General features: G+C 35.7%; 1 protein-coding gene across 4 annotated transcripts in view; it reads left to right on the top strand.

Moving 5' to 3' along the window:
- The window catches only part of lpin2 (lipin 2), a 48386-nt gene that overhangs the window by 9091 nt on the left and 22426 nt on the right, over positions 1-16869 (top strand). For 2 of the 4 annotated variants that reach the window (XM_041245390.1, XM_041245388.1), the window contains exons 1-2: positions 8531-9243; positions 13419-13619. In XM_041245390.1, the coding sequence (XP_041101324.1) occupies positions 9169-9243; positions 13419-13619 (276 nt within the window). In that variant the 5' untranslated portion in view covers positions 8531-9168. Of the gene's footprint in view, positions 1-8530; positions 9244-10216; positions 12143-13418; positions 13620-16869 lie in introns of those variants that run through there. The other 2 variants (XM_041245391.1, XM_041245392.1) reach the window with 2 other exon arrangements.

Genomic DNA, 16869 nt, shown 5'->3' with positions numbered 1-16869 from the left:
GTTGTTAGTAGCTTATTGATCCCAAAATCTCATCAAGCAGCTTCTTGAAGGATCCCAGGGTGTCAGCTTCAACAACATTACTGGGGAGTTGATTCCAGACCCTCACAATTCTCTGTGTAAAAAAGTGTCTCCTATTTTCTGTTCTGAATGCCCCTTTTTCTAAACTCCATTTGTGACCCCTGGTCCTTGTTTCTTTTTTCAGGCTGAAAAAGTCCCTTGCGTCGACACTATCAATACCTTTTAGAATTTTGAATGCTTGAATTAGGTCGCCACGTAGTCTTCTTTGTTCAAGACTGAACAGATTCAATTCTTTTAGCCTGTCTGCATATGACATGCCTTTTAAGCCCGGAATAATTCTGGTCGCTCTTCTTTGCACTCTTTCTAGAGCAGCAATATCTTTTTTATAGCGAGGTGACCAGAACTGCACACAATATTCAAGATGAGGTCTTACAAGTGCATTGTACAGTTTTAACATTACTTCCCTTGATTTAAATTCAACACTTTTCACAATGTATCCGAGCATCTTGTTAGCCTTTTTTATAGCTTCCCCACATTGCCTAGATGAAGACATTTCTGAGTCAACAAAAACTCCTAGGTCTTTTTCATAGATTCCTTCTCCAATTTCAATATCTCCCATATGATATTTATAATGTACATTTTTATTTCCTGCGTGCAGTACCTTACACTTTTCTCTATTAAATGTCATTTGCCATGTGTCTGCCCAGTTCTGAATCTTGTCTAGATCATTTTGAATGACCTTTGCTGCTGCAACAGTGTTTGCCACTCCTCCTACTTTTGTGTCGTCTGCAAATTTAACAAGTTTGCTTACTATACCAGAATCTAAATCATTAATGTAGATTAGGAATAGCAGAGGACCTAATACTGATCCCTGTGGTACACCGCTGGTTACCACACTCCATTCTGAGGTTTTTCCTCTAATCAGTACTTTCTGTTTTCTACATGTTAACCACTCCCTAATCCATGTACATGTGTTTCCTTGAATCCCAACTGCGTTCAGTTTGAGAATTAATCTTTTGTGCGGGACTTTGTCAAAAGCTTTCTGGAAATCTAAATAAACCATATCATATGCTTTGCAATTATCCATTATCGATGTTGCATCCTCAAAAAAATCAAGCAAGTTAGTTAGGCACGATCTCCCTTTCCTAAAACCATGTTGACTGTCTCCCAGTACCCTGTTACCATATAGGTAATTTTCCATTTTGGATCTTATTATAGTTTCCATAAGTTTGCATATAATAGAAGTCAGGCTTACTGGTCTGTAGTTACCTGGTTCAGTTTTGTTTCCCTTTTTGTGGATCGGTATTACGTTTGCAATTTTCCAGTCTGTCGGTACCACCCCTGTGTCAAGAGACTGCTGCATGATCTTGGTTAGCGGTTTGTAAATTACTTCTTTCATTTCTTTGAGTACTACTGGGAGGATCTCATCCGGCCCAGGGGATTTGTTTATTTTAAGAGCTCCTAGTCCCTTTAACACTTCTGCCTCAGTTATGCTAAAGTTATTTAAAACTGGATAGGAACTGGATGACATGTGGGGCATGTTGTCAGTATCTTCCTTTGTAAAAACTTGTGAAAAGTAATCATTTAACATATTTGCTATTTTTTTTTCTTCCTCTACGATTTTGCCATTTGTATCTCTTAAACATTTAATCTCCTCTTTGAATGTTCTCTTGCTGTTGTAATATTGGAAAAACATTTTGGAATTGGTTTTAGCCCCCTTAGCAATGTTCATTTCTATTTCTCTCTTGGCCTTTCTAACTTCCTTTTTGACTTGCATTTGCAGTTCTGTGTACTCTTTCTGTGTACTTTCTTTTTGGTCCTTTTTTAATGCTCTGTAAAGTGCCTTTTTTCGCTGAATATTTTTTTTAATTGATCTATTAAACCATTTTGGCAATTTAGTTTTACATTTAGATTTGTCTACTTTAGGGATATAATTGTTTTGCGCCTCTAGTACTACGTTTTTGAAGAACAACCATCCTTCTTCTGTGGGTGTTTTCTCTATTTTACTCCAATCTACTTCTGTTAGTCTCTGTTTCATGCCTTCATAGTTTGCTTTTCTAAAATTGTAAACCTTAGCTTTAGTCTTTACTTTTGAGGATTTAAAAAACACTTCAAATGAGACCATGTTGTGGTCTGAGTTTGCCAGTGGTTCTCTGACCTCTGTTTTAGTTATTCTATCTTCGTTATTTGAAAAGACTAAATCAAGGCATGCCTCCCCTCTAGTGGGTGCCTTCACAAATTGTGTTAGGAAGCAGTCATTTGTCATTTCCACCATTTCTATTTCATCCTTCGCGCTACCCACCGGGTTTTCCCATTTTATTTGGGGGAAGTTGAAATCCCCCATTAGTATGGCTTCTCCTTTGCTACACACATTTCTAATGTCATTGTATAACAGATTATTGTGCTCACCGTCTGAATCTGGCGGTCTATAGCATGCTCCTATTATTATGCCTTTTGAATTTTTGTCTGTTATTCTGACCCATATTGATTCGGTTTTATTTTCTTTGTCCAGGTTTAACACCTGGGCTTCAAGACTGTTTCTTATGTATAGCGCTACCCCTCCTCCTCTTCTGTCCTGCCTGTCTTTCCTATACAGTGTATACCCACAAATATTATATTCGTCCCCATCACTCTCAGATAACCACGTTTCTGTAACACCTATCACATCATAGTTACCTGTTAGTGCAGTAGCTTCAAGTTCTAGAATTTTGTTTCTGATACTTCTAGCATTTAGATAAACACATTTAATGGTTGTCTTACCTGAGTTGTTGTTCTTGTTTTGATGCGGTCTCCCTTCTGTTTTTTTGTTGATTTCTCCCCCCTTCCTTTCTAGTTTAAATGCTTCCGAACCTGCTCGAGGATCTTTTCTCCAAGTAGACTAGTTCCCTTGTTATTTAAATGCAGTCCATCCCGTCTATACAGATAGTCCTCGTTGTAGAAAGTGGTCCAATGATCAAGATAGGTGAAGCCTTCCCGTGTGCACCACGTCTTCAACCATTGGTTTTGATTTATTATTTCCAGCTGTCCATATGGTCCTTTGCAAGGTGCGGGTAGTATACCAGAAAATACCACAGTTTTGGTTTTCTCTTTTAATTTCCTTCCTAGCTCTCTGAATTTGTTTTGCAGGGATTTTGGTCTGTCTCTTCCAATGTTGTTTGTACCGATGTGGACGACTACTACCGGGTCGTCTCCTGTTCGTTCTAGGAGCCTGTCCACGTTTTCAGTGATGTGCTTGACCGAGGCTCCCGGAAGGCAGCACACTGTTGTAGTAAGGGGGTCCAAACTGCGAACTGAACTTGCTGTGTTTCTCAATATGGAGTCCCCAACAATCATGACCTCCCTTCTTTTTGCTGTCTGGTCACCACTGTCAATGGGGTCCTGGATGTTGTTCCTTTCATTCTCTTTCATTTTCTATGCACACAGTCCTAATTCAGCTTTTTGCCATGTCAAAGCCACTTCAGCTATAGAGTTGTGAAAATATAGGAATGGTTCTGACAATTTTTTGGTCTTCAAATTAGCGAGTCATCCATCACCCCACCACCACATCCTCTGTAGACATCTTGATAGAGGTGTTAGCGTGCTTGTGGCTTTCAGCAAAGCATCTGGTTGAAAAAACTGAGTTGCACATCTCTAATTAAGAACTTCTTTACTATTAGCTGAATAAGAGTTTGCTGACATACGTCAAGACATGTTTGCCAACATTACTATACTTGCAAACAGCATTTTACATTGTAAAGTTCACATAGCATCAGACTTAATTTCAGTCAAGCAAACATGTCTTATTTTTTTGTTAGTCAGTTGCATTGGAAATGATATGGAAAATCTTTGTAGAGCTCTAATTGTACAGAAGAAAATGTAAAGCATAGATGTGCCACAGTGACTCACAGGAAACGTGTGTGTGTCAAATGTGGTAACTCTAGTCCAGGAAAACCCACATAGCATGAATGTAACCATGGTTGCAATGTTTACTGTAAGTTCCTAGGTGGAACTTGGTGTCATTTGATGCCAGGCTGTTTTCAAAAGAACCTTGAGACACACCAGAGGCATTCGCAGTTTTTTAGGGAAACTAAGTCTTATCCTATAAAATAATGATGATGCATAATTTATATTATGGACACAGTCACATTTGATATCATTTTAGCTTTTAAAATAATAAAAAAAAAACTACTAGCTCTGGTATTTTACTGTATTTAGTAAAAACTACAACAATTTCTGGAAGAGTAATGATATACAGACTGTTTCTAGTTGTAGTTTAACCATTATACACACAATCCACCCACCCATGAAAGCAAAATATAAATAATATATAGTGAATTTGGTATGTCACACTTAAAATGTGTCCTTATTTCTGGGAAACCACTTCTTCAATTGTGATGGATGGCTGGTTTCACAGACCTTGCTTTGTACTCCACAATGTAATTATATAAATTATACACAAGTGTTGAAGTCAAGCGATTCATATGTCTACCTATCTATCTGTCTAATCTAGCTACTGACCACCTACTACGTACAGTAAATGTATTGCAAGGATAACAATTGCAGGTGTTTCCTCAGCTTTTCCACAAAAAATGGTATACTCACACCACAGTAAAAAAATATAAACTCGTAGTACTTCGAATTAACGCCTCCCTCGAATATCCGCTTTTTAATAGAGCCATCCTCGAATAAACCCCCCTCTCAATAAGAAACGTAAAGGTTTTTTTTTTTTTTTTTTTTTTTGTACCCTTGCTCCAAAAATAAATAAACGCGCAACTGTGGCTCTGTGCATGTGACGCCCCGAAGAGACTGCAGCCTCAATCCAGCATGTAATACAAACTAATGTACACACACCTTAGTAAAAAAAAAAATATATATATATATATATTTTATGGTACAGTCCCGAAAGACAACACAAGATGAACTACTTACAGCACAGCAGTCCTTCAAATTATTATTTTTTTTTTGTCCAGCAGAGTTCAGTGCCAAAACAGCAGGGGATAAAACAAAGGCTGTCTGTTTACCTCGTCCTCAGCTTGGATGGTGAAAACTTAAACTCAGAGGGACTAGAGCTTTGCCGGTCACTCTAAGCACTATCCGAAAGCTGGCTGAAGATATATGCTTATAGGGAGTTTAGTTGTTTATATATATATATATATATATATATATATATATATATATATATATATATATATATATATATATATATATATACAAATAAATAAAAACTTGCTTGCTATCTATGAGAAGATTTAGTTTCGGTTTCTCTTACAGAGAAATTACAAACAAGCAGGTAATTTGCAGTGAGAAAAAAAAAAAAGAGTAGGATATATTTTAGTTTTAACAGAAATCAAACCGATATTCAGAGGTAATATTTTTCGTTAAGAAAAATATAAATATAATAATAGGCTCTCGTTAACTGTCAGTAAATGTTCTGTACTCAAACCCAAAAACACACAAGTATATTGCTGCAAATCGGAGCCTCTCATGGCGCCGCTTCTAAAATGTCTTAAATCATGTAATGAAATATTGCAGCGTTTGTAAATCATAGTATTGTTAATAAAGGCCGCACTCATTTAAGGGCCGCAGTCATTTTGATCAATTTAAAATAAATGCTGCGGTGCCAAAAATGTGTATATATATATATATATATATATATATATATTATATATATATATATATATATATATATATATTATATATATATATATATATATATATATATATATATATATATATATATATATATATATATATATATATATATATATATATATATATATATATATATATATATATATCAATCAATCTTTATTTTATAAAGCGCCTTTCCTAGCGGACCACCATCACAGAGCAGTTTACAAGATGCAGTAACAAGAAGAAAATTTATAACACTTTAAATACAGAGAAATGCATAATACATGATATAGTAGCATAATACATGAAATAGCAGCAACAAGAAGAGCATGGCAAGCAAGAGAGATCAAGTGGGTCTTGACAGTTGATTTAAAGCAAGTGATGGTGGGAGCGTGATGCACCAAAGCTGGGAGAGAGTTCCAAAGTGAGAGCCATGAAGCTAAACGAGCATTCTCGAAGTGTGGTGCACTTTTGCTTGGGGATAACTAACAGGCCATAGTCGGAGGACCTCAGCTTGCGGACTGGGACATAGTGGGTCAGCAGGTTGAGGAGGTACTCGGGACCTATGTGATGAAGGGCATTGTAGGTGAGCAGGACAGTTTTGAAAGGGGGTGATGTGATCACATTTTTTACATCTGGTAAGGATCCTGGCAGTGGCGTTCTGAACTAGCTGCAGTCGGTTTATGGTGTGTACCGGGAGATAAAGAGTTACAGTAGTCGAGTCAAGAGGAAACAAATGCATGGCAGTGTCTCCTCATCCGGGAGGGAAAGGTAGGGACGGACATTGGAGATGTTTCGAAGATGGTTGAAGGAAGATTTGACCATGGAGGAGATGTGGACATCAGAGGTTGCTGTCAAGAAGTAAACAAGGTTTTGTATTGTGGGGGAAGGTAGCAGAAGTCAGTTTCCAAGGTTCAGGGTCGCTATATTGAGATTCTTAAGTTGAGTTTTATTCTACTAGAAGGAGTTCAGATTTGCTGGTGTTAAGCTGAAGAAAATTGGCAGACACCCAGGCCTCGATGTCTTGAATGCAATGCGAGACCCGTATCATGGCAGAGGGGCTTCCAGGGTCGAGTTTTAAATAGAGCTGGGTGTCTTCAGTATAGGAGTGAAACATGAGGCTGTGTTGGCCAAGGGAAGCGTGTAGATATTGAAAAGAGTGGTGTCTCCAAGAACAGATCCTTGGCGGACACCACAAGTGACTGGGTTTGCGATACCACTGCATTCAGCATAGAAAACAGACTGCATGCGTCCGGATAGGTAAGAGGACATCCAGGAGAGACAGGTTCTAGAGATTCCAGCATACCTCTGAAGGTGGTCAAGAAGAGTGCCATGGTGTCAAAAACCGCTGTTAGGTCAAGGACGACAAGCACAGAGGGAGCACCAGCATCAGCATTAAGCAGGAGATCATTCACAGTCCGGAGCAGAGCAGTTTCAGTACTGTGATGCGGCTGGAAGCTAGACTGTAGGGATTCAAGCAGATTGTTATCCGTGAGATGTTTCATCAGCTAACTGGCTACAGCCCTTTCAAGAGTTTTGGAGATAAAAGGGAGATTGGAGATGGAACGTAAATTGGATAAGTCAGCTGGGTCGAGGGAGGGTTTTTTGAGTACCGGCGTAACTCTGGCAAGCTTAAGGGTAGCAGGAACCGAGCCTGAGTCCAGGGACATGTTGAAAGTGTGCATAATGGAAGGAGCAAGATCAGAAGCAGAGAGACAGACAAGGTTATTCGGCCAGGGGGTACGTGGCTGTAATTTATTCCAACAATAAGCCGGAGACACCAGCAATGGAGAGAAAGAGGAGAGGCAGGAGAGGTGACCGAAAGAGAGTCAAAGTGGTAAAGTAGTAGACTGGGTTTGTTGTAGGAGACCGTAGAATAGATGTTGTCAGTTATAGTCTGAGAATATCCTTCAGTATGTGCTTTGGATTCCCTAACAGTTAAATGTTTATGCAGTTAAATACTATGATAAGAGGAACCAAAATAAGAGGTGATTATTAGCTGGGAGAAAGTTAGGGCTGGGACAGTGCATCGATGCATCGAATCTTTGGAATAACCATCGATGGTTGAAAAAAGAACGCATTAATAGGGCCGTTTTTTATTAGGACCAGCAAAATGTAAATCTGCACTCTTATTCCTTGCCTTTCCTTTGGTTCCTTTAAATAATAATAATAATAATAATAATAATAATAATAATAATAATAATAATAATAATAATAATAATAATAATTATTAAAAAAAAAAAAAACCTCCCGCCCACTACACAGCATGTATGTTTTCAGATTAAGCGTTACAAAAAGAAAACTTAGAGGGACTAGAGGTTGGCTGCATTTCAGGAGATTTTGCTAGTTAAATTGTCAATTTAATTTTAAATAATGCCGTCAGATGTTTGGAAGTGTTTTTTTTTTTTTTTTTTTTTTTTTTTTTTATATAAAGAACTAAATGGAAAGGTAAAATGAGCTTTTTTGGCAATACCACCAAAAAAAAAAACACTATCGTCCAAGCCCTAGAGAAATTTAATATGCTAGCATATTATGTATTTAATTAATTAATTAATTCTTAACAGATGCCCTTGTCCAGGGCTACTTACGTTTGTTACAAAATATCGTTATGGATAAGAGCAGTTATAAAATACAGCAGCGATAGTTCAAGAAAGAAAATATAACGGCAAACTTTAGGAGAGCAAATGAGTGCTTGGAACATATTTAAAATGTGTTATGGATCACTGTAAGGTCTCTCTTAATAAAAACTAAATTAGTAGGGCTAAACAATCCATAAATATTATTCTTTTTAGTAATATAAAAACATGGAATAACCTAAAGTACAGGGTTACTGTTCATTCAGAAAGAAAATATTACTTTCATTGTACTTTAATAGTTTTAATATTACATTTTTTTTCTTTTGGTGGATATATAACAACTTATTAAAATGCCATAATCCTTCTTTCTTAGATCCACGTTTTTAGCCTACTGTTATAATACATTGTTTTTAGAAGTTCTATTTACTGTACACAAGATACAGTATCTGTACAAACACATATAAACACTGTCTGTATCCTTCTATGTAGACCATCCCAAGTGGAATAATAATTTCAGTTCTTCTCACTCTTTGACTCCCTTGTATAACCTGGAAATTAGAAAATCATTAACAAATAGCTTTGCTTCTCTAGTGCAGCACATGACTGTGTACAAGGTCTGACCCTCTCCTTATCAGTAATGGCAAGCCCATTTCCAGGAGTCCCTTATCTATCTGCCATGCCAGGGACGGTTCATTGGCTCACAATGTCATGTTTTGACACTTGTGTCTGAAAGGCCCTTTTAAATTTGATAACAATTAAAAAGAACTTTGGCATTTATTACAGTATATAAATGGGTTTCTTTCACTTCACTTCAAGACAACACCATCAAAGCCAACAATTCAGCATGTGCACTTATTCATTAAGGACATATTCCCAGGTAAAGCTGCGGAACATCTGTTCTGTAGTCTAATTAGGACTAATTCCTGTGGAAATTGTATGGATATGGCATTGTGGTTGAAAAATGAGTTTTTCAGTCAATAATGAGGAATTTTATACTGAAGAGGAGAATGTTACTCCAAGTAACTCCTGGACCCTGGTGAGTCAGCAGTTTTATCTGTATCCTGTTTACAGTGTTTAATGAAAACCCCTAAATATATGTATATGTGTTGTTGTTTCATGAACATTTTAAGACTTTTATTTAGAATATGATTTTTGTTTCTGTTATTTATAGTGACTGTGCAATATGCAGATTAAGGCATTGTTCGTGTAAAACCACTACATGAGAGGTTCATAAACAAAGGTTGAGTTGCTATATAACACAAAATATTTTAAGAAATAAGTTTGTACATTTACATTAAAATTCTTAAAAGCTGAGTACATTAACTAATTTTCTTACTTGGTAAGTGATTAAATGCACCAGCTTGTATGAGTTTGTAAACCCGCTGCCAGCACCTTTCACTTTGACCTGTAACTGTAAGATGGCCGCCATACAGGGATCATGTAACCTTTTGATTTACAGACGATAAAGACCTAATGTCGATAAAGACCTCTGTGATTCTTTAGCATAGTTTGATCGTTTTTGATAATGTATAATTAGACATTGGTTCTTGTAGTATTTACTTTAGTCTAGTAGACAATCATCAAGGTAGAGCCATACTGGGTTATGTTTATGCAGTCTTGGAAATATTTGTTTACTTGGTGTAATTGTGGACCAATGCCCTGGTCAACAGTACTATAACCACTTTATAGTTTCATGCCAAAAGTCAATTTAGTTTGAGTGATTTCTGCTTATATTACAAGGGAGTCTAGCATAGTTTGCGGGATAAAGCATAAGCCATGGATACAGATTCCCCTCTCTCAAATAAGTTACAGTCCTGCTACAGTAGGTCTCAGTTGTACAATACCTGGAACAGAGTGTTGGGAAACAGGCTCTATGCACACTACACTGGAGGAAAAACAGTCCTTCATATGAAATGATACATTTGTATTTGATAATTTACTGTGTATACTATATTAGATTTGTTCTGATGTATTAAAAAAAAAAAAAAAAAAAAAAAAAAAAAGAAAAAAAAAAAAAACAATAGCCTACATTGTAAATAAAGAATAATAATTTCATTACTTTAGAATTTCTAATGATAAAAATAATCCTTCCTTTGTGGCAATAAAAAAGACCTGCAAATCATAAAATCATGCAGTGTCCACTATGACCACTGTCATAGAATAAAAAAGGAGAAAAAGTCCACCAGAAAGAGATGCGAATTGAAGTCAGTTTGCCAAATTATTGTCCTCAAAGAAAAAAGTAGCAAGTATTTGACACTGGACATAAAGAATAAAAAGCAAAACAGTGTTGATGTGCCACTACCCTGAATCCCTGACTCGTGTTTATTGCTGTCTTGTTTACATGGCATTGGATTAATCTGATTAAAATGAAAGTCAATGCAACATTCTTAGCATTGTCTTGGGCAGCTTTTTATCTGCAGCTAGATTATAAAAAAGCACATTTCATACAGCACCTTGAAACTTAAACTGTACACTGCAAATATTTTTTATATTACAGTACTGAAGACTAAGTACATATTCAACAAGCTTAATTACTAATAAATCATTTTTTAAAATTAGTGTTTAACAAGACCATGATAATCTTATATAATGGGTCATGTTCACACACTGGCTTTACAGTGGATTCCCTATGGGTTGTATTGTGTAGTGAAACACTAATATGCTGTCCCCCCCCCCCCCCAACAGCCTTTAAATAATTATAGCTAAATAGTTCTATAAATCTTACCCATAGTGCACTTCAGTTAGCTACATAGGTCTCAAATGTGCAGCTGTAGCTAACATGTATTTTCATTTTAAAACAGACAGATGGTACAGTAAGTACTATAGTAGGTTAACAAAAGTTTCAAATTGGCTTGCTTTGCCTTCTAAGAAGTTTGCAACTCCTTCACCTCAGCAGTGTCTTCTGGGTCAAAGTATGTATGTCATGAATGCATGTCAGTCAATAGGGGAAGCAGCTGATGAATTATTGAAAGAAAGAAAAAAACAGTGAAAGGGTAGGGACAGTTTTACCATTCAGATGTGATGACCCAGAAAGTGCAAGGCTGTCTTTCTAAAAGCATGGCTTGCAAGATATTTATTTATTTGTGTACAACCAGACTTCCTGTGTCAAAGTAACAAACCGTGTTTACTGAAGCATGTCTTTCTTCCAAAGTGGCACATTTGAGACCAAAGATATTCATGATGTAGAAAATGTATGGAACTATTTTGTTAGCTACAATTACTTTGAGAGTCTTTAGGTTAAAAACTTTTTTTTTTTTGCTGAAATAGTGAGTGTGGCAAGTAATGTTCCAAGCTGAAACAATAATAGAGGATCGTATATGAAACAAAACATAATACTAATAGGATAAGAAAAAAATAACTTGTAAATATTGTGAAAATATAGATGATATCCCTTTAACCCACACATAATTTAAAGACAGTTTAATATCTGTGTGAATAATTAAACAGTGTCTTGAAACAAAACTCATGAGTTAAAGATTTTTTTATTCAGGCACATCGTCTTACTGTATCTTTACAATAACATTACTGAATATTTGCGCAAGAAAATCTTACATTTTAAATTTGCTGTTGGAAATTGCTCTCCTTGTGCTATATAATAGTAAAGCAAGGCCTGTTGCTTTTCAATACGTGAATTTTAACATACCATTATTGTCAGAATAAAACTAAACAAAGTGATGTTATGTACATATTTGTGTGTGTGTTTGTTGTGGGTATGGTTTCCTTTCTCATATGTTTAGTTTCTCAGAAGGAGATACAGCTTACAGCTTTTCTTTTGCTTTCAATTCAGTACACATCCTGTCTCCTTGAAATATGATACAAGTCTGCAGCTATTGAAGCATATTTAAACAAAAATGACAGGTTTCCAAGATTGATACCTTGTGCTGTAAGCTACAGTAACAGATCTGTTTACTGTTCAAATGTTTCATGCTTTTCAGGTAGGGGTTCTATTTTTTATTATGACTGTGCTACTAGATTCTTCCAGTACTAGTTTTAGAGTAGTTAAGCAGTATTAATTTTAGACCCAAAGGTCAGTGGACATGAGTTGTAGTGTAAAAGTTATTATTAATGTGCGTGATTCAAAGATAAGTACTCAGATGTGTTGGGAGCAAAAAAAGTTAATCTGAATTTAATGTTATTTTATTAGATTACCTATGTGTTTGCTTATGTTATCAAGTTTATTGCATAGTGAAAGCATGTTAGTGGTCACAGAGGTATTGACCAGTGTGACAACCACCTTTTGTACCTTTTTTTCTTTATTTTCTATGCAAAGCAGTAAAATGCCTCCTGCATGGTGGATTACTGATACAATAATATATAATTGTGCTCACACGGACGAGATTTACAGTATAATCGTAAATCTCAAAACTACTCACTTCTAAATCTTTTGTAGTCATGGCATTGGATTTTGTATTACTTTAGTATAAATACATGTTAATTTGGATTCATATGTTGTTTTTTTCTGACTTTATGTGAACGAAAAGACACAAAAGCTCGCGTTTTCTCATTGAAAATAGTGATATTTCAAAATCTCACTGTCCTGGTCACAAAAACAAAGTTTGTGGGGAATAATAGCCATTTTCTATACTTTCGAGGCATAAGCAATTAGGAAATAACACTTACTACCCAGGAACAAAAAAAAAAAAAAAAAAATTGTTACACAGTGTTATTAGAACAGTGTACTCTAAGGTTGTTTTTTTTTTATCCACAGTTCTGCTATTCTCTGTAATTTAATTTGTTCAGTGTTGTCTTTTATATAAGGAACTGTTTTAGGACATGATCTCTGGTCTGCAAAACTTGTACAATGTCTGGGTATGACTATTAAACACATACTGTACCAAAAGACAGTGGATTCTAGATTTAACAGGTTAAAGGCTGCCAAGGAAGTCATAACAAGACCCCAATAAACAACATATTCTGTTAGACTTTTCTGGAACTTTGGGGGAAGAAAAAGCACATCAACTCAGTGAGTTAAACAAAGGGCTTGCTAAATGTTCCTCACTTTTTACAAGTGACTGATTTATTTTAATTAACACATTACAACTAGTGTAAACCTGTAAATTTAGCTTATCATCAAAGCACTTTGCCATGCATTGAGAAAAGTTCAAAATGTTTATCTCATGAATCATTTAACCTTTTCTGTGTTGCTTTTGATGCAGTGTTTTTGTTGTCACTGATTCACATACCTTTTGTCTTTTTTAAAAAATTTTGCAGGTCCAAACAATGAACTATGTAGGACAGCTGGCCGGGCAGGTCCTGGTTACAGTGAAGGAACTGTACAAAGGAATCAACCAAGCCACCCTCTCGGGCTGCATTGATGTCATAGTGGTACGACAGGAAGATGGGACCTATCAGTGCTCACCATTTCACGTACGATTTGGAAAGCTGGGGGTGCTGCGCTCCAAAGAAAAAGTGGTGGGTATCTTGAAAGCAAGGGTATGGAAAGTAGGAGCTGCTGTAGAGCATTGGAACTCAGTTGCTTTGTAGATGCTTTCTTTTAGAAAGGGGTTATGTTGCTTTAACGCAGTACACAGCACATATATTTAAGAAAGAAATTCTTCGCCTCACTGAGATTAGCCTACACTGTGTACAAAAAAAAAAAAAAAAATAGGAAATACAAAAGGTGTTGGTTTGTTGTGTCTTGCGTAGGGGCATCCCTTTCAGCTAGGTGCACTGTAGTGTTTTTGTTATGGGAAGCTATTTTAGTAGCTTTTAAAGAACTATAGCTCCAGTGTTATAAAATGCAGGGTACAGTCTGGTTGCACAAGGTATTTGCATAACAGCTCTGCTGCAGTGCATTTTAATTGGGTCGCGTCCAGATCTGGTTGGGCTCTCATAACCTTGACCAGGTTGGATACCTTTTTATTTTCATGCCTTCAGTGATGAAAAATGTTGCCTCCAGTTTTAGACCGGATCAGTTCTGTATGCCTAAAATCTTTTAACTGTAAATTGTCATTGGCACAAAGAAATGAACAAACCCAAGTATGTATTCTTAGGCTGTGTCTTATTGGTTTTAAAATGATAACGGCTGTTTTTGTTTTTCTATTTAGAGGATTAAAAAGCTGAACTCTGGTGTTCTTACCATTCATGTACACAGTATATTTACTTCTATTGTATGTTGCTTAGCAACCGTCCTAGTATGAGGATTAAAACACTGCTTTAAAATATAAATTTGTTTAGGCAAAGAGATATTGTGCTTACGTGTGTTTTTTTTTTTTTTTTTTTTTTTTTTTTCTGAAGATATTGTGCAGTTTATATGCAAGGGCACTTGCAGTAATGAATTAAGTGCCTAACAACTACACAAGACACAGTATAAAACAGTACATAAGTGTGTATTCCACAAGCATTCTTCACTTTCATCTGTATTCCACATTCAGTCTAATCTGTGTTGATTTTAAATGAGAACACTCATTTCATTTATTTTTGATTCTGTAATGGGGTACATTAACGTATTGGTTATTCTCTAACAGTAATTTTAACCATTTTATAATTTATAAGATAAGTCTACATTTTATCCCTGCAATTTTGTTTACCTGTTTGGTATAAAATATGTTTTATATCGGTTCCTGAAATTACTTTCTTAGCCCTGAAAATCTTTAGAACTTTTTATGTGTGTATGTGGGTGGTCGTTTAAGTAATTCACACCTGTTTTACAAACTGTGATGTTATTTGCTGATGGCTTTTTACAACAGGAAACTTGCACAATAACTGATGCATGAGGAGAGCCCATGCAAATGGTTACTATAATCTGACAGGGGACTGTAACCTTTGGACTAGAATAATTTCTAATTTAAGGCAATTTAAAAATGTTATGTTGAAAGATAAGGACGGTAAATTTACCTAACTGACTTTGAAACTTTGTACCAGTGCTTGGATTTCAAAATAAATAATAATAATAATAATAATAATAATAATAATTATAATAATAATAATAATAATAATATTATTATTATTAATAATAATTATTATTATTATTATTATTATTATTATTATTATTTAATCCACTCAACCATTTCATTGAATTATTTTTAAAATGATTGTGTCATACAGTACAAACATTTTAATTGCAGTCTTTGCCCGTGACTGATTTAGCTATCCTTTGAAACAGGAAAATTTTAAATAAATTGGAACAAAGGCAAAATATAAAGAGTAAAATCTTTGGCCATGGAGAGAAACAATTTGTTAGTGACTCATTTATCTGCCATTCTTTAAAGAGCTAGAAACAGAGCCTGTTGATTTTATTATGCAGAAACTTGCCCTTCTGGAATTCACGAAAACTTCTCTTAGATCAGTAGCTACCTGATCTAAACAGAGGTGGATCTTAATGTCGCTGTCCTAAAAGCTTTAACCCCACTCTAATGCATCCTGCTTCCACTGTATGGTTTTATAGTAGTTTATAAGGTGGTTAATACATTTCTCCTGCTCCTCCAAACACCAATGGGATTAATGTAACATTAACACCTGCCACTGTTTAAAAATCAAAATAGACCTCAATGGTGGTAGCATGACCAGTTTCTGCCACATACAACGAGCAAGTTTTAATCATGGTAAGGTATAGGAAGGCTTAAATGCACATATATTTGTAAATTACCAACCAGTAATGACAATTGACTCGTATTGTTACAGGCTGATGCCATGCATAATTTTTATAAAGTCTTGAGCTTAAGTTTCAGCCTTTTAAAACTGGGACACAGTTAGGTATTATTTTTGTGAGTTAAGAACTTGTTATTTACAATTAGTAGAAGTGCATGTGTGCAGGGTTTTTTGTAAGACTACTGCTCCACAAAAAGGGGTAGTCTCTGATGTTACAGCAGACAGTAGCTAGCCATTTTAAAAACAGTGACAGTATCCTATTTACTTACAAAAACAGTTTGAACTGTGTCATTTTAAAAGGAACACAGTGAGTTTTGAATTAAGCGAAGGAAGATGCAACTTCAACAACAGATATTTCAATTATATTATAAGGTTAAACTATTTTGTATACTTTACAATGTTTTAGTCAATATAGTTGAAAGGTCACAATAATGCATGATTTCCGGGAATCAGAAACATGGGAAACAACCCAGCACTGGAAGAAAGATGCAGCCAGCTAGATAGTCAGGGGTATAGTGTAGGGATTAAAGATCACAACTGGGCATGGGCTGAGCTGGTTGCTGGGAATTTTATCTCAACTTTGTGTGCTTAAATTCACCCATCTGAAAGACTGGGTACAGGATAGACTACACAGGGAATGAGATGCTATGCAGTGCAATGCTGTGTTTCAGATTTATTTGCTTTCAGGTACTACATGGTAATGAATGCCATGAAGCTGCTGTATCACCTGGCATAAAAGAAACTTGAGAGAAAATGTGTGAAAAGATGTCATTTAGTCTGACCCACTGCAGCAGTGAGATTTTTAGTAGACAGCACATTCAAACTGCTTTATTAATCTGAATGTATAAGGGAAGAGCAGCAGAGTGTGAACTAACCTGTCATCGGATTTAATCCAGTTTTAGTCGTCAGCATCTGTTTTTTTGCCAGCTCAAATCTGAAACCAGTGTTCCTCTTTTACTTGCAATTTTAACCAAATTGTTCTGTTTGAACACCCTAAATTATACGTAAAATATCCGAATAATGAAGCAAAAAGTGATAATGGGGTATTCTTAATCTGACAGAGTTTAAAGGT

Source organism: Polyodon spathula, chromosome 3, assembly GCF_017654505.1.
Source record: "Polyodon spathula isolate WHYD16114869_AA chromosome 3, ASM1765450v1, whole genome shotgun sequence".
In the NCBI taxonomy this organism is placed as follows: Eukaryota; Metazoa; Chordata; class Actinopteri; order Acipenseriformes; family Polyodontidae; genus Polyodon; species Polyodon spathula.
Note: the sequence above shows the minus strand (reverse complement) of the source record. Positions and strands in the feature narration are given on the sequence as shown.